Source organism: Geotrypetes seraphini, chromosome 8 (genome assembly GCF_902459505.1).
Source record: "Geotrypetes seraphini chromosome 8, aGeoSer1.1, whole genome shotgun sequence".
Taxonomy (NCBI): Eukaryota; Metazoa; Chordata; class Amphibia; order Gymnophiona; family Dermophiidae; genus Geotrypetes; species Geotrypetes seraphini.
This window is the reverse complement of record NC_047091.1, coordinates 34,000,885-34,027,261: the sequence shown is the minus strand read 5'-3', so window position 1 is coordinate 34,027,261 and position 26,377 is coordinate 34,000,885. Positions and strand designations below refer to the sequence as shown.

Genomic DNA, 26,377 nt, shown 5'->3' with positions numbered 1-26,377 from the left:
AAGATGGGGAGGTTTTTCTTTTTTTTTTTTGCGGCAGGGAGGAACAGGAAGTGATCGCCTGTCTCGTTGTCCCTGAGCACAGCTTTGGGACGCTATCCCTGAAAATGGGACATTTCAGTGTCCCGAAGCTGTCTGTGGGGACAACGGGACAGGAGGTCTGAAAACAGGACTGTCCCGTTCAAAACGGGACATATGGTCACCTTAAGAATAACAGCCCCGATATGTGCTTGCACTACTGGTCTTGCACTAGCTTACCGTGACACTGTTAGGGTTACCATATGGCTCTGGAAAAAGGAGGACGGATTGAGACATTCAGGTTTTACTTCCATTGCTTTCAATGGAAGTAAACTCCGGAAGTCTCAATCCGTCCTCCTTTTTCCGGAGCCATATGGTAACCCCATCTTGTGCACATGTGTTAGGCTTGTTCCTCCCCCTTGCTTTTGGTTTCATAGCGTGCCTATTTCCTTTGAGAGCTAGGCTTCTATGCTGTGGGGTCTCCGCCGTTGGCTTGAGCTTTGGGGCGCTGGACCGCTAGCTGGCCTAGATCCGGCATTGGAGTAATTCAGCACTGCTTTCAAATTAACTTTAAAAAAAAAAAAAAAAATCCTGTTACACTCCTCCTCCTTTCTAACCCCAAGCAGTCTTGGCATTTCCTATCCGGAAAAAAAAACCCTAATAGAGTATCTGACATGTGTATATATCACCAGCTACAGTCAGACCGGTGGATTCGAAGGGAATGTCTTTAGTCAGAAATGCAAACCCGATCTTTGAGAAGTTATTAGTTCTCTGAAATTCAAACAAGGTCTCATTTTGTCCTAAAGCGAAGGGTGGTCATGCACAAGCATATAGCTCAGAGGAGAAGAATTATCCCCCTGAGCCAGCCAGAAAAATATTTCTGCTTCTGCAGCCCAGGAAACCATGCCACGACCCAAGTATCTCCAGATGTCTGGACATTGCCACAGTTCAAGAATTTTGCAGAATGGAGGCCAGACTGCCTGCTGAGCAGCTTGTTACCAGAAGGAGTTGAAGCATTAGCTGTTAACGAGGAGCCATGAGCACAGGGATTAGGGCTAGATTCACTAACCTGCCCGATCGTGACCGATCCGTGTCCGGTCCGGGCAGGTCTGATGGATTCACAAACCGGCAATATTCTAATGGGGGCGATCGGAGGAAAGCCCCCATCCGCTGACACGGATCGCTAGTGTGCGATCCCGATGCCTGAGCTGCAACTTTTTTTTTTTTTTTACACTTTACTTTTAATAGCCCAGCGAGCCCGTGGTTTTAACCCACGGGTTAAAACCACGGGCTTGCAGTGCCGGGAAGGGCAGGAGAGATTCGGGGCAGCAGGCAGGAGAGATTCAGGGAAGAGCAAGGCGACGATTCGGGAGAGAGCAGGGCGGTGATTCGGGGTTGCAGGCAGGAGAGATTCAGGGCAGAGCAGGAAGGACAGATTAGGGGCAGGGCATCGGGGCAGCAGGCAGGACAGATTTGGGGAAGAGCAGGGCGGCGATTCGTTGCAGCAGGCAGGAGAGATTCGGGGCAGAGCAGGCAGGATAGATTAGGGGCAGCCGAGAGCAAGGCATGCTGAGAGCAGGGCGGCAATGGAACTGGAGAGTCAGAAAGGACATTTGCAGTCACTTCTTGAGTTGATCGGCCAGCCTAGTCGGATCGCAAAATTTGTTTTGTGAATCGTGTCCCTGCCTACTTTGCATGCCGTCCCCCTCATTTGCATGCATGGATCAGAATCGGATTGGCAGAGAGGTAAGTGAATCAGGCCAGAGTAAAATCGGGTCGCAAACCGATCGGTACACGATCGGTTTGCTTAGTGAATCTAGGCCTTAGTTCTTGATAGACAAGAAGAAAGCCAGCAGGAATTACAGGATTCTGTAATATATAGCTGTCGCATTGTCATTACATACAGCTCAATAGGGGCAAACTAAAAAAATACAGAGAGCAGTTACCTTGCATCTCAGATACCTCTTGGGTTTTATAGGTTTATTTTACAGTCCTTTGACCAAACAGCAGTAAAACATGGCTCTTAACACATCCTTACGTGGGTCATTCCTAGAGTTCAAATCTCTTCTTGTAGGAGTTCAAAAAAATATACTAAGTTGGTGCTTCAGTATATCTACTAAATTATTACCAACTATTTTACCTTCTTACTTCTTATATAAATGAAAAACTTAAATTCTTTATTATTTTAAATATTAAAAAAATATATATTATCATATGATGTTATAAGTGCTCAGTCTTGTATATCCTACATGGAAACCAAAGTAAGTTATCACAGGACCATCATTGCGCTTAAATGTCCTATTTGATATATTGTTGTTCTCTCAAATGAGCGACCCACCACACTTTATCTGTTGTGATTCACTGTAAACAGAGATATAAAGTGATCAGTCTTTAAGTAGAAAATAGGAGATATAGCACTTATCTTAGTTCTAATCGAAGGGCCTGGTGTTGGTACCACGATCTAATTTTTTTTTTAAAGATTTTCTTCTTGATTGGCGAAATTAAAGTGACTTTATCATTCAAATCAAAGTGCAATAGTGCCTTGCTGCTCCTCTACCCAGTCCTGAGTTTCGCCCCATTGGCTTCATCAGGAGGAGTGAAATGCTTAAAAGCTGTTAGATCCGTCACCGACCTTCATGTTGGCGTTCTCTCTGCTTGATTGTATCTTCTATTAACCGATACAAAAAAAAAATATTTAAAATAATAAAGAATTTAAGTTTTTCATTTATATAAGAAGTAAGATCATTCCTAGAGTTGCCAGATCTCCTCTTTGACAAAAGAGGATATCTGGCTCCGCCCCCAGTCCCGCCTCTGGCTCCGCCCCATCCCCGCCCCATACAAATCTCCCCGAGTTCAAAGGCTGCATTTCGAAGCCTTTATGCATGCGCGGACGTGGACGCAATGACATCACACACATGTGCACGTGAGTATGGCATCTCGGTGACAGCCACGCATGCGCAAAGGCTTCCAGACACGACCTCCGAGCTCAGGATTTCCAAAACCTGGACAAACTGCTGGAAATCCCTCCGTATGCCCAGACCGTCCTCTAAAAAGAGGAGATGTCTGGCTTTTCCTGGACGTATGGTAACCCTAGTCATTCCTGCATGCTACTAAGGCCATTTTTATTGCCTGGGTAAAATGGCTACTTTAAAAAATAAATAAATTTTGAATTAATGGCCATGTACTAAGCTTCCTTTGAGTGTGTGGCCAATAGCGCAAGATCCCCGACTGCTATTTTGTAGGTGGTAAGGGCTTACCTGCTAATCACACACTAACACTCCAACGCCTATTGAATCCCTATGGGCGTCAGAGCTATTACCGCAGCCCGCCACGATAACCGCCTTTGTAAAAGGGGGCCTATGAGTTTAAGTGGGTAGCAATTAATATAAGCAAAAACTCAGAGACATAAAAGTAAACTATACAAAATAATGAAATCGACAAAAACATCATGAATATTCAATAAAAGTCATCATTAAAACAATGGCTTTTAACTTTTTCCTGAAATCCATTATATCACATAATAATACCACACAAACCACAAGCTGAAGGCAGTTTACAATAAGATTTTCCATGAGACAAAGAAAACTTAGATCCTTTACAATGAGTGAATATACAAACAGTCTAAAATTATTTTTAAAAATTGTGAAAAAAAGTCTAGTTTTATGAACCTATAATAGTCGTCTGCTTGCTCTGAATTGGTAGCATGGAATGTTTCTACTATTTGGGTTTTGGCCAGGTACTAGTGACCTGGATTGGCCACCTTGAGGATGGGCTACTGGGCTTGATGGACCATTGGTCTGACCCAGTAAGGCTATTCTTATGTTCTTTTTTTCCAGATGTATGTCTAATGATATTTGAGGAGCAATTGCCCAAAACATCTGCCTACTTAAACCCACTGAGGGCGCCGGATCTCAAAGTCCCTCCTTGAGGGCTGCAATCCAGTCGGGTTTTCAGGATTTCCCCAATGAATATGCACTGAAAGCAGTGCATGCACATAGATCTCATTCATATTCATTGGGGAAATCCTGAAAACCCGACTGGACTGTGGCCCTCGAGGAGGGACTTTGAGACCCCTAGATCAAGAAGAATGAGACCTAATCAGAGGAGGAACCACATACGATATCAGACATGAGAGATCATAACCGTATAATAATAATAATTTTATTTTTCTATACCGCCATAATCTTACGACTTCTAGGCGGTTCACAATAGAGCTGTACAAGCAGCGAATTACAATATAGTATTAACATTTTACAGTGAAGGGGCTGGATGGCCAGCGAATTACAGAATACAAATGGAGAGGAAGACATTGAACAGAGAGTACAGAATACAATTGGAGAGGGAGCATCGTATCAGCATGGAGTAATAGTTTTTGAAGGAGGGAGTATTTTGACTGGGAAATAAATCTATTGAACAGAGCAGTCTTAATTACTTTCCGAAAGGCACCGTAAGTCAATCTGGCTCTATCAATGAAGTTGCCTAGCCAGGTTTGCTGTCTGCTAGCTTGAAACTTAAATGTTCTTTCCAGAAAGGTTCTGTATTTGCAAACTGTGATCTTCGGGTAAGCAAAAAGATTGCGATTTCTGGTTGTCCTTGTGGGAATGTATCGTTCGAAATGAGGCGAGAGGTAGTTGGGGGACATTCCCCACACCAGTTTATAACAAAATCTTGAAAGATAAACCACCAAGTTAGAATTCGGTTAGAGGCAACCTAAGTAAATAAAGGTGGTATGCTATCAAAGTTTTCTTACCTAAAATCATTTTGGTTTTCATATTTTGAAGAAATTGGAGTTTCACTATCAATGAGAAAGTCCCAAATATAGAATATTGCAATAATCTAAATGAGAAGAAATGATTGAATCAATCATAATTCCAAGGTCATGGATGATAAATTGCAGTGAATTTTTCCTGCCATTCAGTGGTGTAGCGAGGGAGGTTGGCCCCCAGCTCCCCACTTGAGCACCCCCACCCCCGCGTACCTGTTGAAAGGTTCGCCGGCACGAGCATCTTCCACCTGCTGCTCACACCGGCCTCAGCTCTCGCTGTATTTGTTGTTATCTGCATTTATGTGCCGAATAGAATGAGATTCTCTTTAAACATGGCGAAGTTGCAGACTTTTTAGCATGATCACTCAGCGATTTTCAGGCACGCAAAAATAACTACCATTATTTAAAAGAAAACATGGGGTAGCAGCTTCCTGTTAATGATGTTACAGTGATGCAGATTTTTGTAAACAATAATTTGAATTTGATGATAAAACAATTTGCAGATAATTTCTTTAAAAGCATTTTGGATTGGAACTGCAATCACAAGCAAAGTGTTGGTAGCGGACAAAATGTGAATCCAGACACTGCAACCAGGAAGAGATTTCAGAGGGCAGCCAGAAGTTGCTTGCGCTGGTGAAGAAATTTTAAGAGGAAGGGAAGGTGCAAGCATGGCATGATTGAATACACTTTCTAAGTTGCTCCTAAATCTACTTGGAACCTCATTATTACCTTTTAAATGCAAAATCCAAAGCAGAACATGTAACTGTAGGGTATTTGTGTTAATATCTGGTTAAGCTTTAAAATGAATTGCTCTATTCAGGTATCACACAAGCCTTGTGCAGCAGGTTATATATTCTGATTGCAGTGAGAGGGGTGGGGAGACAACTGTGTGTGTGTATAGGGAAAGGGGTGTGTACGTGAAATGGAATACAGTTTAGAATAGATCATGGGGAGGGTGAGGAACAGCCAGGAAGCGAATGGGGGTGGCAGAGAAGTGCAAAGTTTGTTTGTTTTTTCTTCTTGTCTACCATCAGTAACAATGCAGGTTTTATTACTTGGGATCTAGCTAGGTACTTGGGTTGGCCACTGTTGGAAACAGGATACTGGACTTAAATCAGCCTTTGTTCTGTCTCAGTATGGCAACTCTTATGTTCTTATGAGAGCCAAGTATTGGACAATCAAGCCATTGTGACATCACTGATGCATTTGGCTCCTAGGTATTGGTGGAATGAGGCTTTATGACATCACAATTTCAGCTCTATAATGTTGCTCCTCTTTGGGTTTCTGCCAGGTATTTGTGACCTGGGTTGGCCACTGTTGGAAACAGGATCCTGGGCTTGATGGACCTTCAGTCTGTCCCAATAGGGCAATTCTTATGTTCTTATGTGAGCCAAGTATAGGACAATCAAGCCATTGTGACATCACTGATGAGTTTGACTCTTAGGCATTGGTGGAATAAGGCATTATGACATCACAATTTCAGCTCTAGAATGTTGTTCCTCTTTGGGTTTCTGCCAGGTATTTGTGCCCTGGGTTGGCCACTATTGGAAACAGGATACTAGGCTTGAAGGACCTTCAGTCTGTCCAAGATGGCATTTCTTATGTTCTTAGAGTTTGATATCCATTTGCTGAAATCTGGTTCTTGAAGTGGTTTGTTTCAGTAGTTTAAAACCCCTACAAGGAACCGTTCAGATGACTATTATAGGGCCAAGAGACCACCAGAGTCCTGACAGCCCATCACTAGATAAGCTGAGAAAGATTTGGAGGTTAGAACTATTTGTTCCAAAAGTCATTCTGAAGAACTCTCACCAACATAAAACTTGTAGATAATATGTGTTGCATATTCTCATTTGGTTTGGAGTAGATAACCCGTTAGCTTTGTGATCCTTGTATCTAGCAGCTCATAGATTGAAGTTCTTAAGTATTATTATGATAAGTCTAGTCTCCCACACAACATAGGAACTTATGTGTCAACCTTCAGCTGCAGCAGTGAGTAGGTTTTAAAAAGTAAACACCAGTCTCTACGGTTATAATAATCTACAAGGAACAGGGTTTCCTGTGCCGGTGGCAGCATTATACAGATAGCCGGGATATTCTGCAACAATGCTGGCCTAGTTCTCCAGTTGCTTATTTGAAAATCACTGCTAGGCAGATAATTTCAGAGATGCCAAGTTATGCACTGCCAGGCTAAAGCCTTTTTGGCCAGGCCAAGTTTTGGAACTTACCATACACCATTGCAATGCTCCAGGACGAAGTGGTCAGAATAGAAATTTAAGACTGTCCTAAACCTGAAGCCTAGAATTGGGTAACTTGGCACCACTGTTATTTCCAGGATAACACTGGGGCCATTAGTAATGATTTTCAGTGACACACTCTTCAAATCGTGCAGTTGATAAGAACAGGACCGATTCAGGCAGGGATACTGAACCTTATTGCAAGTACTAATCTCGGGTTAGGGCTTTATAAAGATCAAACCAGAATATCTATTTGCTTCTTTAGGCTCCACTGTAAGACCAGACCAGACCACACTTGTTCAGTCACAAATGTCATCTCTTCTGAAGAAACACAGCCCTGATTTTCTAGACTTGGCATTTCTTGCAGCCGGGGAACAGTACATACACACAAAACAGGCCCTGGGAACAATTTTTTCCACAGCCAGCAGCTGCCATCCACACACCCTTGCCACTTCATCACGAAGAGGGCCTGACACAATACATTACTCATAGGACACTGTGAGCTGTGCTGAACAAAAAGGACCTGTCGCCAACTCAGTCAGTGTCTGTTTTATAGAAGACAACACGAAGCAGCTCCCAGCTGTCTGTTCATGGACATCACTGTGCAATAATCAAGTTATTGGATTATTTCCTAAAATTGCACTGGTCCACCCAGTTCATAGACACCTGAAGCTTTGGCCTTTGCCTTGCCATTCAGGTCCATTTCTATGAGGACCTCACATATATACATTCTGCCATACTAAAGTTCTGTATTTTGCTTTTTTCCTCCCCCCTCCCCCCCATAGCTCCATGCTATCATTCAGTGTTTCCTGACAAATAACATAGCTTCATAGATCACAACACAGAACTACCACTTCTGCATTTGGAACAAATCCCTGCCTTAACCCAAACTTTAAATCTATAAACCATGCATTGCTTTTGGACTGAGTCAAACATCTCGCATTCAAAGGCAAAAAGTAATGGCTTACATCTGCAGTTCTAATCAGAGAGCAGTTAAGTGGATACATTCTCTTGCCTTTGTACAAAAGAAATTCTCATTATAGCCCAGTTAAAGAAAGGATTTCCCCCAATGAATATGCATGAGATCTATGTGCATGCACTGCTTTCATTGGGGAAATCCTGAAAACCCGACTGGATTGCGGCCCTCAAGGAGGAAAATCAACTGCTTTTACACCTAAGCAGCAGCAGGACCAGCCACCACTACCAAGAGCCCTTTGCCCCGATCCAGCCAGGCATGTGAGCTCCTCCCTCTGCAGTCCACTGGAGAGATCAATCTTCCTGCTTTTAAATATCAGCAACAGTGGGAAATCAACTGCTTTTACACCTCAGCAGCAGCGGAACTATCCGCAACTACCAAGAGCCCACAGACCCGATCCAGCCAAGAGTGTGAGCTCCACCTCCCCCTGCAGTCTACTAGGAAGATCAACTGTTTTTTACACCTAAGCAGCAACAGGACCAGCCACCACTACCGAGAGCCCTTTGCCCTGATCCAGCCAGACAAGTAAGCTCTTCCCCCAGCATTCCGTTGGAAAAATCAATATGCTTGCTTTTAAATATCATCAGAAGTAGGAGATCAACTGCTTTTACACCTAAGCAGCACCAAGACCAGCCGCCACTATCGAGAGCTTTTGTCCCAATCCAGCCAGATGTGTATGCTCTTCACCATACAATTTGTTGGAGAGATCAATCTGCCTGCTTTTAAATATCAGCAGCATTGGGAAAACAACTGCTTTTACACCTAAGCAGCAGCAGGTCCATCCGCAACCATCAAGAACCCACAGACCCGAACCTGCCAGGAATGTGAGATCCGCCCCCCCTACAATCCGATAAGAAGATCAACTGTTTTTACACCTAAGCAGCAATAGGACCAGCCGCCACTACTGGGAACCCTTTGCCACGATCCAGCCAGACATATAAGATCTTCCCCCAGCATTCCATTGGATAAATCAATCTACCTGCTTTTAAATATCAGCAGCAGTGGGAGAACAACTGCTTTTACACCTAAGCAGCATTGGGACCAACCGCAACTACCAAGAGCCCATAGACCAAATCATGACAGGAGCGTGAGCTCCACACCTCCTGCAGTCCGCTAGGAAAATCAACTGCTTTAACACCTAAGTAGCAGCAAGACCAGCTGCCTATAATAGGAGCCCTTGCCCCGATCCAGCCAGACATGTGAGCTCCTCCCACTATATCCCATTTAAGAGATCAATCTACCTGCTTTAAATATCAGCAGCAGTAGAAAAACAACTGCTTTTACATACAAGCAGCAGCGAGACCTACCGCAACCACCAAGAGCCCACAGACCCAATCCTGCCAGGAGTGTGAACTCCTCCCCCTGCAGTCCATTGGAGAGATCAATCTGCCTGCTTTTAAAAATCAGCAGCAGTGGAGATCAACTGCTTTTACACCTAAGCAGCAACGAGACCAGCCACAACCACCAAGAGCACACAGACCCGATCCTACCAAGAGTGTGAACTCTTCCCCCCCTGCAATCCGCTAAGAAGATCGACTGGCGGCTTTCCCGCAGAGGAGAGAATCCTGCATTCACCATGGGCCTCATCTGGGGCAGCCTCCTTGGAGCGGCTGGGGCACAGGCAGTGTGTCTGGGAGGGAATGCATGGATGGGAGAACATCGCAGGGGAGGAGACATAGGCATCCTGGGACTGTCGGCCAAGTCTCTTCCCTGAAGAAGCCCTTTCTGGAAACGTCAATCGCTCCTCCTAAACTTACTTGCTCCACTTCATCACTGACGCTGAAACCGTGGATTGAAGACAAAGTTTTATTTTATTTTTCTTTCCAGCTTATGATTTATCTTTAATCTTATCTATTGTTTTGCCTTTTGTCTTTGTTTTGTTCTATTTCTATCATTTAAATTTCTCCAGAATTCTACTGTTCAACGGCTCCCCCTTCTGCTTCTATTCCTTTCTCTCCTCTCTTCTACCTTCCAAAGTATTTAGATCAATGCTGTCTTGTTAAAATGTTTATTTTATTTTTATTTTTCCTCTAACTCTACTTTTCATTTCTCTATTACCCTCCAGGTACTTTAGTTAGATTGTGAGCCTTCGGGACAGTAAGGGAATTTTTCAAGTACCTTTCTTATTTCTAATCTTAATGTATATTTTCTGTAAACCGCTTAGAACCTAACGGATGTAGCGGTATATAAGAAATAAATTACATTACATTACTTTGAGATCCCTGCAATAGTGCATATGTGGCAGTGATGCCAACCCTCTTAAAACAAAGATCTTCTCGGGAGGAAACTGAGACTAAGGACAAGGAAGATAGCCTTCTCAGAGATCTTGCCAGTACCGAGAGCGGACACAAAGAGACAGAGCGAACTACAATCAATTAACTTTTGGCTGAGGAGATGGTGCGAGGAGGAGGGCTTCCACTTTGTTAGGAACTGGACTACCTTCTTGGGGAAAAACAAGCTCTACAGAAGAGATGGACTGCACCTTAGCACAGCTGGGACGAGGATGCTGGCACGCAACGTCCAGAACGTCATAGACTTGGCTTTAAACTGAGAAGAAGGGGAAAGCTGATAGTCGACCAGACCTCGACACATCGGACATCAATACCTGACAAAGATACTGAACTGGGACATTGTAAAAGAGGACTCGGGTCTGAGGGTGTATGGGTTGAAAAAGGACCTAAAGACGCATTGCAGGGATCAAGGGCACAAATGGACCAGGTAAGCGGCACCAACACAGAACAACAGAAAACAGAGGGGCAAAGTCATTATGAAAAAGAGCCCAAGACTGAGTGGGAATTAGGAGAGCAGGAGGCGCAGGGGAAGCAGGCAGGGGACGTCACACACACACACAACAGGAGGAGGACGAAGCTCAGGGGCTGGCAAACCATGAGGGAAACTGCAGGAATACCAAAGCACAAGGGAAACAAAGAGAGAGGACAAAAAACTGGGTCTTAAACTGCCTATACACAAATGCTAGGAGCCTGAGGGCCAAAATGGGAGAACTGGAAATCACAGCCAGCAATAAGGACCTAGACATAATTGGAGTCACAGAAACGTGGTGGACTGAGGACAATCAATGGGATGTGGCCATACCAGGGTACAAACTATACAGGAGAGACAGGACACATAAAAAGGGTGGAGGAATAGCGCTGTACATAAAAGACTCCATACCATCAGCCAGGACGGAAACAACAGTACGGGCAGATGGCCTGGAATCACTATGGGTTAAGCTACAGGGAGGAGCAGGAGCAGACATTAAACTGGGTCTGTACTACCGCTCACCTGGACAACCGGAAGAAATCGACCAGGAGATGGAGGCTGAACTGAAACAGGTATGCAAAAGCGGAAATGTGGTGGTGATGGGGGACTTCAACCATCCTGGGATAGACTGGAGTATTGGGCACTCAAACTGCGCAAGAGAGACAAAATTCATAGAAGTCACGAGGGACTGTTTCATGGAGCAGCTGGTCACGGAACCAACACGGGGCGATGCCACTCTTGACCTAATCTTCAACGGACTAGGGGGGCCAGCAAAGGAGGTGGCGGTATTACCCCCACTAGGTAACAGCGATCACAACATGATCCAGTGCAAGCTTGAAATTGGATCAACAAAGGGGAAAAGAACCACAACGACAGCACTCAACTTCAAAAAAGGAAATTATGATGCCATGAGAAAAATGGTGGGAAAGAAGCTCAAAGGCAACATAGGGAAAACGGAATCCGTAGAAAAAGCCTGGACCTTACTCAAGGAGACTGTGCACGAAGCACAAAGCACAACAAAAGAATCTCCACTATGACCACCTATTAACTCTCTTACAAACCACCTAACCCTCAACAACCCGCAAAATGTTTATAAGACCTACAATCTACATCTCTAGCTAATCATTGTAACTCTGTTCTTTTTAAATTAACCTTTTGTAATCCGCCTTGAACCGCAAGGTAATGGCGGAATAGAAATCCCTAATGTAATGTAATGTAATGTAATATGCATCCCCAAGTTCAGAAAAGGGTGCAAAAAAAATAGAACAAAAAACCCAGTGTGGATAACAAGTGCAGTGAAGAAGGCGATAAGCGACAAGAAAGCATCGTTCAGAAAATGGAAAAAGGACCAAACAGAGGAGAACCAAAAAGGGCACAAAGAACGCCAGAAAGAGTGTCACCGAGTGGTTAGAAAAGCAAAAAGAGAATACGAAGAGAGACTAGCAAAGGAAGCAACAAACTTCAAGTCGTTCTTCAGATACGTCAAGGGGAAGCAACCGGCGAGAGAAGAAGTGGGACCATTGGACGATGGAGACCGAAAGGGAGTTGTAAAAGAAGAGAAAGAGATAGCTGACAGGTTAAATGAGTTCTTCACGTCAGTCTTCACGATGGAGAATATAACCAACATTCCGGAACCCGAGGAGATCGTAATAGGAGACCAAGACGATAAGCTGGTCAACTTAGAGGTAAGCCAAGAGGATGTACTCAAGCAGATTGACAGACTAAAGAGCGACAAATCGCCGGGTCCGGATGGCATTCACCCAAGGGTACTCAAGGAACTAAAAGACGTAATAGCGGAGCCACTTCGACAAATATGCAACCTATCCTTAAAAACCGGAGAGATCCCGGAGGATTGGAAAATAGCAAATGTCACGCCCATCTTCAAGAAGGGCGCAAGGGGGGACCCGGGAAACTACAGGCCGGTGAGCCTGACTTCAGTTCCGGGAAAGATGATGGAGGCACTGATTAAAGACGGCATCTGTGAGCACATCGAAAAAAATGGGCAGCTAAAACCAAGTCAACATGGCTTCTGTAAGGGTAGGTCATGCCTCACAAACTTATTGTACTTCTTTGAGGGAGTGAACAGCCAAGTGGATAAAGGGGAATCTATAGACATCATTTACCTTGACTTCCAAAAAGCCTTCGACAAGGTGCCACACGAGAGACTGCTTAAAAAGATATGGAACCACGGGGTACAAGGGGAGGTCCACCGATGGATCAAAAACTGGCTGGCAAACAGGATGCAGAGGGTTGGCGTAAAGGGCCACTACTCAGACTGGAAAGGGGTCACGAGCGGAGTTCCGCAGGGGTCAGTGCTGGGACCGCTCTTGTTCAATATCTACATAAATGACCTAGAGGCGGGAACAAAGTGTGAAGTCATTAAATTTGCAGATGACACCAAACTATACAGCAGGGCTCAAACCAAGGAAGACTGCGAGGAGCTCCAAAAAGATCTAACGCAGCTGGAAAAGTGGGCCGAAAAATGGCAGATGAGCTTCAACGTGGGAAAATGCAAGGTCATGCACGTGGGGAAAAAGAACCAGATGTTCACATACAAAATGGGGGGAACACCACTAGGGGTTAGTAACCTGGAGAGAGACCTCGGAGTGATGGTAGACGCAACACTGAAGGCATCGGCGCAATGCGCCACAGCCTCTAGGAAAGCAAACAGAATGCTGGGTATCATTAAGAGGGGTATTACGACCAGGACGAAGGAAGTTATCATGCCGCTGTATCGTGCAATGGTACGGCCGCATCTGGAGTACTGTGTCCAGTACTGGTCGCCATACCTCAAGAAGGACATGGCGGTACTTGAGGGAGTACAAAGAAGAGCAACCAAACTGATAAAGGGAATGGAAAATCTCCCATATACCGACAGATTGAAGCAGTTGGGACTTTTCTCCCTGGAGAAGCGAAGACTTAGAGGAGACATGATAGAAACCTTAAAGATCCTGAAGGGCATAGAAAAAGTAGACAGAGACAGATTTTTCAAATTAAGGGGCACCACAAGTACAAGGGGGCATTGGGGGAAATTGAAAGGGGACAGGTTTAGAACAAACGCTAGGAAGTACTTTTTCACTCAGAGGGTGGTAGATACATGGAACGCGCTTCCAGAGGCTGTTGTGGACAAGAAAACACTAAATGGATTCAAAGAAGGTTTGGATAGATTCCTAGAAGAAAAAGGGATTGGGGGGTACAGATAGGTATAGACCATTGCTCAGGCAATGGGCCTGATGGGCCACCGCGGGAGCGGACCGCTGAGCAGGATGGACCTATGGTCTGCCTCAGCGGAGGCAACTTCTTATGTTCTTATGTTCTCTCTTTTAACGTTCAGTGGAATTTAAAAATCCTAATTACACTTATCCGTTGTTCGCAGTTTCAGTTATTTGTGGTTTTTCATGCACAGGCTCCACCCCCAAATTTACATCAAAGGAAGCTCCCAGCGATACAGAGAAAAATCAATCCTCTCAGCGTTGTACAAAGGAAATCGCGGCACTTTGTTGACAGGAACAGATAATTTTATTCACATTTGTATGTCTTTTTGGGGGGGGATTTTACAGAAAAACAGCAAACAACATACAAAAGGTTATTTGCGGTTTTTCTGTATTTGCAGCCATGCTGATCCCCTATCTCCGCGAATATGGAGGGAGAAGTGTAATACAGACTTGTTAATAAGAAAACATAACTTTGACTTCTGTCAAAACTGGATCTTAGGACTGAGAAATTAAAAAAGGGAGCTAGCCCCTGCCAATCAATGTGTAATATAAAAATACAATAAATCCACTCCAACTGTTAGGCCAGCAAAAATGGCAGGATTAAAAGAGAACATTTGCTTTCCAGACTCAGACTTCTGCATGGCTGTAAAGTAACATTGTTCACTTTTAGTTCAAACTAGAGGCTGATTCCATCCAAGATCAAAACTGCTGTGTTCTACATCAGTGTTTTTCAACCTTATTACACCCATGGACCGGTAGAAATAAAAAAATTATTTTGTGGACCGGCAAACTACTAGGACTAAAATTTAAAAACCCCGTTTCCGCCCCATCTCCGCGAGCTCGGTCACCTCAGTAACTATAGAAAAATAGACAAATATAGTGCAAAATATGGACAGCAGATATAAATTCTCAAAACTGACACGTTTTGATCACTAAATTGAAAATGAAATCATTTTTCCTACCTTTGCTGTCTGGTGATTTCATGAGTCTCAGGTTGCGTTTCCTTCTGTCTGTGTATCCTTTCTTTCATTTCTTTCATTCTGCACTCAGGCCCAAGAATTGTCCCTTTCTATTCCCTCCCTCTTTCCTTCCTATGTCCTTAGTACCCCCAGTGCCTCCTTCCTATATCCCTCTCACTGCCTTCATCACTTTGTCCCACCCCCACCCCCGAAGCCAGCCTGCCTGTCTACCTCCCTCCCTGGCCAAAGCCAGCCTGCTTGCCTGCCTACCTATCTCCTTCCCTCCCTGCTGCAAAAAAAAAAAAAATAAATAAAACACAAAAAAAACCCAACAACCTCCTTCCTTTCCCCGTGTTGGCTGCTATCTTACCGCCCTGCTGCTGCTAAAGCCGACACGAAGTCTTCTTTCCGACATCAATTCTGATATCAGAGAGGATATTCTGGGCCAGCCAAGCAGCGATTGGCTGGCCCAGAATGTCCTCTCCGACATCAGAATTGATGTCGGAAAGAAGACTTCCTGTCGGCTTTAGCAGCAGCAGGGCAGTAAGATAGCAACCGACCCGGGGAAAGGAAGGAGGGAGGCTTTTTTTTTTTTGCACGCGACAGGTAGGGACAGGAAATGATCACCTGTCCCGTTGTCCCCGAGCACAGCTTCGGGCTGCTGGTTGAAGAACAATGTTCTACATGACATTAGCATCGGCTCCACCCCCCTTCCTCATGACATCAGCATCGGCTCCTCGCTCCACCCCCTTCCTTTGCCATTCTGTGTGCCTGAAGTATTTTGGGATTCTTTCACCTACATATACATCCACCATAAATTCAAGACAAATAGTGACTGCAGTGTAATTTAATGGCAGCATGTAGACTCTTGCCTTGCAGCAGGTCATTCATTTTGGGGTAACAGTAAACAATGAGTGCTTTTTTATTATTTACCAGATTAAAGTAAGATATTGATTTTGTAACTGAAGGATTGAAATGCCATATAAAGCACTTAATTTTGACATCCCTATTAACCCTTTCTCACACCTGGATTGGAATAGCACCAGCCAGACAGGTTTGTTAGGATAAGAAATAAATATATAATGCCCTCTTATTAAATTTAATGTAATGATGTTATGTGTATTATGTTTACTGTATTGTAAAATTTTAATGTGTTTAATAATTGATTTAAATGGGCAGTATATATTTATTTATTGTCATGTAATGAATGTTAGATAGATAAATCATCCCATTTTGTTGTTAGGATACCCATACTAAATATGCATGAAATATATTTGCATATAATTGACAAGAATGGTGTAAAGAGTACTGGACACCCTTGGGTGACACTTATCAATCTTTTTGGGCTGCAACTCCATTCTCATGGCTGCAGAGATGTCTACGACCCCCACCATGGCGCAACACAATGACACACCTCTGTAGTTCAGGGCAGGGTCACAGCCCCAAATAAGGTGGGTACAGTCTCAGATGTACTGAAGTCAGCGATCGTAGCTAAACCAGTTTTGACTGCTTTAGCGACTATCACATTTGCTCACTCAATGCACAAAACAGCTCACCATGTGTTTTTCTCCTCGATCGCCCATTTTTTGATCCGGCCATGCAAATTAGCTATTTAATATTAAAACCTATTTAATATTAAAACCCCATGTAAACTACTAGAGCAATTGATGTACTAACATCGCCTGGCAATGTAGAAAAACAGCGTTAAGAAAAAAAGCGACTGTCTCACTACTTTAATGGGCACAGATACTCTGCATGCACAATATCTGCCCCATTAAAAATAAAGAAAAAAGCACAAACACCCCCGTTGATGACGGCCCTCCCTGACGTGCCAGCACTAGAGACCAAGGCTCCCCCCATGCAAGAAAAAATTGGCAGGAGGGATAATCACTCCCTCGTGGCAATGGCAGCCCCTCCTGTGCCAGGTGCCACCCCTGAACCATTCCCTCCCTCACCACCCCCCCCAAAAAAAAGGCAGAAGGGATGCCCACTTCCTCCTGCCACCAGATGCTAATCTGAACTTCCCCCCACCCCCCAGTATCATGAATCTGTGGTGACCACCGCCGAAGTGCATATTGACGAGGATGCATGTGAGCCCGAGCCCACTTCCAAGGAAGCCACCATGGACCCCAAGACCTGCAGAAAGTCTTGCACCAGCGGACATCAGCAATCCATCAGAGAGCGAATCTGCATCTGCAATTTGCACACCCTGGCCTCCGAAAGGAAAACTCTCCCCAAGTTGGAGTCGAAAAGCATGCTGAGATACTCCAAGCGCTGAGATGGAGTCAACTGACTCTTGGCCAGGTAATCTGGGAGCTCTCCTGCAATGACTTGGCTTGAATCAACCAATTGTCCAGATAGGGGTGCACCACAATGCCCTCCTTGCACAAGGCAGCTGTCACCACAACCATAATCTTGGTGAAGGTGCAAGGCACCATAGCTAGAACAACGGGAAGTGCACAAACCTGAGAACGCTCTCCCAAAACCGCAAAGCGAAGGAAACGTTGATAAAAGGCCTGAATAGGAACATGCAAATAGGCCTCCGTCAAGTTGAGAGTCAGAAATTTCCCAGGCTGGAGAGCCAAAATTACAGAAAGCAAAGATGGAACCCGGAGAGCTCTGTCGACACCTTTGAGATCCAATATAGGCCAATAAACCCCTCTTTATTGGGCACCACGAAGTAAAAGGAGTACCTGCTGGTGCCAATCTCTTGAGGCGGCACTAGGATTATTGATTTGAGGTCCAGCAACCTGAGCAGTATCTGCCGAAAATTCCTCTTCTTCCAAGTTGCCTGACAAGGAGAGGAGAGAAAGCGATCTGGAAAAGGACTTGAAAAAACTGTATAGCATAACCGTTGTGAAACACCTTCAGGACTCACTGATCTGGTATGAGCTCAGCTCGTCCCCGGCAACACTCCCGCAACTGAAATCTACCCAAACATCCCCAGGCAGAACCACCACACGAAAACCTAGTGAGGTCGGTCCTGCGGAGTTTTGGGGGGTTTATTTGGGTTGCGGGGTTGTTTGATTTTTTTTTTATACGTTAACTTAGGCACATTAGAGACACTCAAGGCTGGCAGCAGCTTACTCAACTCCTTCCCAAAGAGAAAGGAGCCCCAAAAGGGGAAACTCACTGAGCTTAGCCTTAGATGCCACATTCGCCGACTATTGTGAAGCCACAGGGTACAGCAGGCCCTCACACCTAGAGCCATGAACTAGACTGAGGCACCCAACAGATCTTAATACATAATATCATAGAGAAAAGAAGCTCCCAGCAAAATCTTAAGAATTTCCTGATCCATGAAGGACCAGTCAGCCGCTGCGCAGTCAAGAACTCTCGCAGACCACCGGATCAAAGCCCACCACAATTCACCACTTTGACAGCCAGGGCAGCTCATCTCAAAACTGTGTGTAAGAAGAGCGTTCATCTTATGGTCCTGAGGATCCCTCAGGGCTGAACTGCTATTCACTGGCGTAGAATGTTTGCGCACAAAAGCCAAGACACTGCAGGAAAAACTAAAAGTTCTCTAGCCTCATTTGGAATGGGATAGTCTGGCCACGAACTGCAGCAATCATAAAAGCACGTCCAGAATGTTCCAGGGAGCATGAACAACATCCAGAATATCCTGATGCATAGGGAAAAAGCAGGATGCTGACCAGATCCCTTTAACAAGAGGGTCCACCACACGAAGGGGTCTTTAGCTGCCTCTTCAAAGTGTAAAACTGAAGACACCTGAAGAATGAGCTCCTGCAACTCTTTCTGAAGAAAAAAGCGCACAACGTATGCGTACTCACCAACTGGTACCCTCAGAAAAAATCTCTATCCAAAACATCAGACCCCCCTCCAACAGATCTGGAAAAATCCTCCAAGATCCAAGTCTCCATCTGGAGGAAATGGATCAGCTAGAAAAGAAACCTCATCACAAGACACCCACAGCCGCTGGGACGATGGCTGAGGGGGCCGAATAGAGGTAACGTTAGCAGGAGACTGAAAGGATGTCTATGGAAGGGAAAACCTCCTAGACGACCCCCGGAACCGAAGTAGGACCCCTAGCCGCTTGTAAATAAGCCATGCACATGGGCTAACAAACTCAGGGCCCAACAATCCTGGCGGCAATCTAGAAATCATAGCATTAGCAGAAGACACATTTAAGACCTGTTCCTTTCTCTCTACAACAGGAGCAAGGTCGCCTGAGGCAGTGGGCAAAATGGACTCATTTCCTGCCAAAACTGAGGGAAGTGCCATCGCTAAATTGACACCTGAATTCGAATATGGCACCGAAACCAAACTCGATACCGCAACAGAAACATAGCTAGCAGCCAGAGTGACAAGGGAAAACCCCAGCCTCACCAGCAGTCTGCAAGCCCAAATCTACCAGACCGCTGGCAGCCAAGGAAACCCCGGTATGGGCGGCAGGTGAGGCCCGGGTGTCACCCACACCTCCTGCCAATGAACAGTGTGCAAGCGAAGGAGAGCTGGACACACCAACACTCGAAGTCGGATCCCCCTCGAGGCGGCCGGAACATTTTGTGCATCCACCAGCCACATCCCTGCTCGGCACCCATCTAAAATGCACTTGTGCTGCTTTTTTGAAGCTCTCATAATAAATGCATCAAAAACCCACGTACAATAACGCCATACAAAAACGGCAGCCTCGAGACCACTTTCTGCGCAGTTTATTTCTTGTCTTTTCTTAAACTTCTTACCGCTCGCCAACAGTATCAAGTTAGAGCAGATCCCACATGATCTAAACTGTAGTCAGTGTCAGTATCGGTGGAAGGCGTACTGTTGAGGCTCCTCTAAACACAGAAAACCTGGGGAGGTGGGAAAAATGTGGGGAGGGCTCGACCCTTTCGAGTGTGACATTCCTGAGGTCGGTAGGACCCCCAAGCTCTATCCGGACAGCTTCCGTGTGCCCAGGCTGGATCTGGGAGAGAAGCGTCGGCCCAATCTTGGTAAAGAGCTCGATAAATCGCTTCTCCATCATGGCATGGAACAAAGCCGGCAAAGAGGGATCTGCATCAGCAATGGGACCTCCCGCACGGACATTGGTAACTCGACCGCCAGGGGGCTTGGACTTAGAGGCCTTGGGCACCTTGAGCACCACTGGAGGCTGCGCTACCTGACCTGAGACAGCGGAAGGCACCGCAGCAGGCGTCTGAGTCAAAGCCGGCACGAACGGGGCAGGCTTGAGCAGACTCGAGGCCGAAAATGTTGAATCGGAAGTCAAAGGCGTGGCGCTCTGCGAAGAAGGCAGCACCGGGGACGCTGCCATGCTAAACAGCAACTCCCACAAAATACAGCGACGCTTAAAAGCACGTGCTGTAAGTGTGGAGCAAGGCCGGCATGATTTCGGAAGATGTTGAGGCCCCAGACACTGAAGACAGCGTCGATGAGGGTCCATCAATGAAATTGCGCGCTGGCACTTGACACACTTTTTAAAACCGGTAACAGGCCGGGACATAGGCCGAAAAAGCTCCGCCGCAAGGTCGAAGCCGCGGGGCCACGGCCTGCCCGGTCGAAATAATTTTTTTTAAAAAAAACAATAAAACGCAACGTGAGCCAACGATAATGAGCCTCCAAAAAACTCAAAACCACAGGCACAGAAGGCACAAGTAAAGGAACTTCGCGCAGAGAGTTTCGAAGGCAAACTTCTCAGCTCCGCGGAAGAGAAAGAACTGAGGAGACACGCCCAGTGCATCGGGCGGGAAGACACTCGCGCATGCGCGGTGTGGGCAACTCGAAACTTCTAAAAGTTTCTACAAGCAAGTATGCTTGTGAGATGTCCGCATCAGGGCTCCGTTGGATGACGTCACCCCACTAGTGAGAATACCTGCCTGCTTGTCCTGGGATAATAAAAGGTGTTTAAGTTATACCAGAAGTTTCAAGCTTTATTAGGTGTTTATATACCGCCTATCAAGGTTATCTAAGTGGTTTTACAATCAGATACTCAAGCATTTTCCCTATCTGTCCTGGTGGGCTCACAATCTATCTAATGCACCTGTGGCTCTGGAGGACTGAGTGACTTGCCCAGAGTCATAAGGAGCAGCACGGGGTTTGAACCCACAACCCCAGGGTGCTGAGCCTGTAGCTCCAACCACTGCGCCATACCCGCGCAAACTGCTGTGAGGTAAAGATAAAAAGGGTCCAGACCTAATTGTTAGCTGCACTGATGTCTATCCATAGGAAGGAGGCCAAGCATGCCTGTTGAATTCCACCTTCAACTGGTCTCAGTCATCTAATAAGCTCAATTTCACATCATCAAGTCTATGAATAGAAGGGAAGCCATTCATTTTACCTGTGTAACAAATGTACAATCGAGTTCTTACATTCACTATTGTATAAACTGCAAATAGTGCTTCTAAAAACAGCCTAATCTACTACGGTTGCACGTTTACAATCTAACCTAAGCGTGTGGCGCAGTGGTTGAAGCTACAGCCTCGGCACCCTGGGGTTAGGAGTTCAAACCCCACGCTGCTCCTTGTGATCCTTGGCAAGTCACTTAATCTTCCATAGCCCAAGGTACGTTAGATAGGTTGTGAGAACCACCAGGACAGATAGGGAAAATGCTTGAGTACCTGATTGTAAAACCGCTTAGATAACCTTGATAGGCGGTATATAAAATCGTAATAAAACTTTAAAAAACTTAAACTTAAAACTTGAAATGAAAATCTGTCAGACAAACTTCAAGATGCAGAGCAAATAATACCGTGTTTCCCTGAAAATAAGACAATGTCTTATATTAATTTTGGGTTTAAAAAAAAAAATACATTAGTGCTTATTTTCGGGGATGTCATTTTTTTTTCATGTACAACAATCTCTCTCTTCCTCTCCTCCATCCCCCCCCTCATGTGCAACATCTTTCCTCCCTCTCTCACCCATCCTCTTGTGTTGCATCTTTCTATCCTTCCCTCCCATCCCCCTGTGTTGCATCTTTCTATCCCTCCCTCCCATCCCCCTGTGCAGAACCCCACCGACCCTCCCATCGTGAGAGACATACCTCCACTCAGAGGCCTCCAAAAACAGCAGCAGCGCTCTGAACGGGCTGCTTCACAGCTCCTCCCTCTGCCGCATCACTGATGACATCAGCAGAGGAAAGTTCCCGGCAGGGAAGGCCGCGAAACAGCCCGTTCAGAGCGCTGCTGCTTTAGGAGGCCTCAGAGCAGAGATATGCAGGTCTTACTGGAGTGGGGGGGGGTTGCTGAATTGGGTAAGGATGGAGTCAGGGACTGATCTTAACTAGGACTTATTTTTGGAGTAGGGCTTATATTGGGAGCATCTTTAAAAATCATGCTAGGGTTTATTTTCAGGGTAGGTCTTATTTTCGGGGAAACAGGATAAAAGTGCTAGATAAGTTGTCAGAACTCACACAAGAATTTCCCAGAATTGTGCTTGGGTTCAACAGACATTTCACAGGGTAATTCCTCCTGTTCTCCATCACCCCTACTCATAATCTGCAAGGAGAGCAGTAGAGTGTGACCCCTCATTCTAAAGAGCTAGTTAGGAAACAGCACCGCATCTGCAGCCGAATTATGATTGCTCAGCTCTGCCATCTGCTGGGGACAGAACACCAGCTACTTTTTCAAGTTTATAAAAAAAAATTTTATACTGCTTAATCAAATTTCTAAGCGGTGTACAGAAAGAAAAGGGGGATTAAACTAGAGAACGACACGGTGGCTGTTACCTGCGGCTTACCCGCCGAAACAAGAAGAAAAAATAAGTGGTCACCGCAGGTACAGAGACAAGGCCATTCACTGCCCCGTGGAGCGGTGAATGGCCTTATCTCCATAGTTAAGTGAAGGAACATGCGCGGTCAAAGATTGTGTGGTCCAGCAGTCCCCTCCCTCCCAACTGCCGCCATCCGGCAGTCCCCTCCCTCCCTTCCCCTTTGCTGGCAAGTTTCATTTTTCTTGTCTCCGAGGTGCTGCCCGAGGCTTTAAAAAAGTCACACACTGCTGCTTAAAACTTCTCCTCTGACGCAACCATTAAGCATCACTTACCTACAGTACCAGAAACTGAAAGCCAAAGCCAAAGTCGCTTTCTCAACAATATATAAATGTAAAGGTTAGATATTTACCATCCTGTGTTATTGCCTGGGGTAATTTTTTTCAGTTAAAAAGGGATTTCAGTATTTGCCAAAATATTGCAACTACAGAAGAGAAAAACATTTATTTGTCCCACCACTATACTTTTACTTACCAAATTAAACATATGCTCATGAGAACAAGGGTACACCTCTTTAGAAATTTAACATTTAATGTTTCTTTTGCAGTTATTACAGAATAAAATCTTTGTGGTTTTTGTATCATCTTCCATTGGGCCCCACTCACATCAAAATCACAGGAGCTGCCACTCTCTGACATTAAGAATGGTTTTACAAAGGGGAATGTTGGGAGAATCCTCCTCCAACCAAGTATCTTAAAATGATAAGAATGCAGTAATAAAGCAAGTTAATTCAAGTCATAATAAAGAGGAAAATGTATTTTCCTTTTACATCTGTACAGTACTATAAGGAACCAATGAATGGCAATACCAGACGTTCCCGGCTCAGCCAGCAACTCAAATTTAGGATACTCAGTTTAGATATTATCCCATATAACAAGAGATACAGTCTGAAGTTCAGAACAACCTTAGCCAATGCTTAGCACAAATCAGGCTATTCCACTCTTCACACAGCAGGAACAGATGGCAAAAGAGGAAGACAGACTATAAATTCCCTCTCTAACTACCACTGAATTGATTAATATGGTCCCTAACAAAGAAGGAATGTGTGGTGATAGCCATTCTGGGGCTGCAAAAATTAAGGGTTAGATAGAAACAAAGGCATGAAAGAAATGCACTAGGAAACAAAGAAAAATGTTTTAATCCACAAGCTTTTTATGGCCTCAAAAAAAAAAAAAAAATCAAAATCATGGAATAAACATGACAATAGGCAATGAATGGTCAGGTCATTCATCTTGCAAAGATTATATTTATACCATCCAAAAGAATGATGAGCCAAATATGAATGGGGCATGACACTAACCAAACTGAAGGAACATCTCCTGACCCCAGGCAAAGCCCTTCCCCATTAAAAAAAAGAAATCCTTTAATAAAATACAAATGAAATTCCAGTGTTCCAAATCAACGCGTTGCATTAATACAAATCCAAAGTGTCCTGGTAGCCAACATGTGTCCCCTTCACACAGTCCTACCTAGAAACACTGCCTAAATTCACTTGAAAAACAAGCAATTGTAAAAAGTGTTATTTAGATATCCAAAAGCATAGTCCTTCAAGGTACAGGAGGTTTGTACTGTGGAGTCGGATGAGAGGTGGTGGGGTGGAACTATCAAAAAAATGACATGAGCAAAGGTGTTTAAATACATCTTGGTACCTTTTTTTTCTATTTAAAATGGGCCTGAAAAGTTCTTCGAGACCACTGGCTTTTACAATGGCCAAAATGATGGAGAAGATGTCAAGTGAACAAAAATGTCACAAATACACAGTGGACAGCTTTTTCATGGTAAACCCATGCCCTTTCTGCTTTTGTTGCTGTCACATGGTGAACCTCAACCCAGCAATTACAACAACTTGTTATATCCTAAAGCTTAAATACAGTTTAGCAATTTTGAAATCGAATTCAGAGTACAACCAAATAGAATGTTCCTTATAACAAAATGTTCCAGTTGGCTGTGCCTAGGACTGCGGGGAAACTTGAGCCTTCCTCATTGAGCGCAATGCCTTCTCCCTCAGGTGCTTCTCCAAATCATCAAGGTTTTCTTCTGCCTCGCTTTCAGACTCCTACAAAGCAAACAGAAGCATTTTACACTGTGGATCAAAGGCCATCACCTTGAAAAATTAATAGCGCCAATGGCTCAAAGGACAAATACACGGAAGACAGATTCATTAACAACAAATGAATGGCAATGTACCAAAACTGATCTGCTCATCTTATAACTCTTGCACTGCAGTGTAACTTCAAGTTGTCCGTCGGAATTACAACTACATGGCAAGAGGAAAGGAAAAACACACCAGAAAGAACTTAAATGTATGCACAAAAAGAATCATAAAATTGTGAAGCCATTTACCTATCCAAGATTCCTCTAAATTATGCAAGGTTTGTTATAATGTTGTGATTGTAAACTGTAACCCATTCTGAGCTGTTTGGGGAGGACGGGATTTAAAACCAAATGAATAAATAAATGGCGGCTCTGAATGGACATCTAGAAGTGGTTCATTGTGATTTTTTCAAGCTTGGCCCTTTCCATTCTGGATTAATGAACCACCTGTCATGTTCTTGGAGACACTTGTTGAGACTTTAGGCATATTGAGGGTTCCTTAGCAAACTATAAATTCAGGGGGGCAGCGAATGGGTTTATTCCGAAGGGCATTATTGACATCTGTATATGACATATTGGCATCATATATGCTTGAGGAACGATCTCCACTATAGTTCGTTTTGTCTAATTGTCTGCATCTTGTAACCCGTTCTGAGCTCTCTGGGGAGGATGAAATATAAATCAAATTGATTAAACAAACAATTTAGATGGTACAACACTTCTATAACTGAAAAATCCTTCAGAATCCACGTGACTGTCATGACGACAGAATGAATTCTTTTGGTTTCTCAACGTTATGGAGATCACCGCAGCGGTGCTTTGATGAGGGAGCAAGGGGCTCCTTTTACAAAGGTGCATTAGGGCCTTAATGTGCGGAATAGCAGGTGGTAGCTTTTCAGGTAGTGCGCACTAAAAACGCTAGCGCACCTTTGTAAAAGGAGCCCAAGTTTACCAGCCTTACTTTCTTGGGTATTGCCTCGGCTTCCTGTTCTATCAGTTCAGAGGAGGACGTTGTTATAGCGGTTGCGGCAACGGTGGGGGTGGCGGCGGCGGCGGCAGCAGCAGCTTTCTCCTTCTTATGCTTTTTGTGTTTCTTGTGCTTTTTCTCTTTTTTGTGTTTTTTCTCTTTCTTTTTCTTCTTTTTCTTGCCCCCGCCTTCCTGGTCGGAAGTCTGAAAGGGAAATCAAAAAGTCAGTTCTCAAGGACAATTTGTGCACGCTATTTGCTTTAAGCCAATCCTCTCAATTACGGCTGTACAGAATATTCATATTTGATTCAGCCCCAAATACACTATTTAAATTTGAATATGAATAATCCAGACTCGACTGTAATATATTCAAAATGAAAACACCTGATCTCTGATTTCACGTTATTTCTTTTATTATGTTAAAGCTCAACACCGATTATTTATATTCAGCAGAATAATCTTTTTTCATTATTCGTATTTGGCCGAATAGCAAAATATGTTATTCAGTACAGCTCTACATAGTTTGGTGGTCCAGTGGTGAATTGCAGCAGTCTATTAGCTAGCAGTTCTGCACGGGCAGCACGTGAAGGAAGGCCGTTCCTGCTGCAATTCACTACTGGACCAGCAGGGATACTTAAGGTAAGCGGGGAAGGTAGGAGTGAGATAA

At 44.6% G+C, this 26,377-nt stretch overlaps 1 protein-coding gene across 1 annotated transcript in view; it reads right to left on the bottom strand.

The window, feature by feature from the left end:
• Positions 1–23,154: 23,154 nt before the first annotated feature.
• SRRM1 (serine and arginine repetitive matrix 1) overlaps positions 23,155–26,377 on the bottom strand; it is a 98,604-nt gene continuing 95,381 nt past the window's right edge. Inside the window, 2 exon segments of the mRNA XM_033954892.1 lie at positions 23,155–24,705; positions 25,705–25,914. Of these exon segments, the coding sequence (XP_033810783.1) occupies positions 24,601–24,705; positions 25,705–25,914 (315 nt within the window). The 3' untranslated portion in view covers positions 23,155–24,600.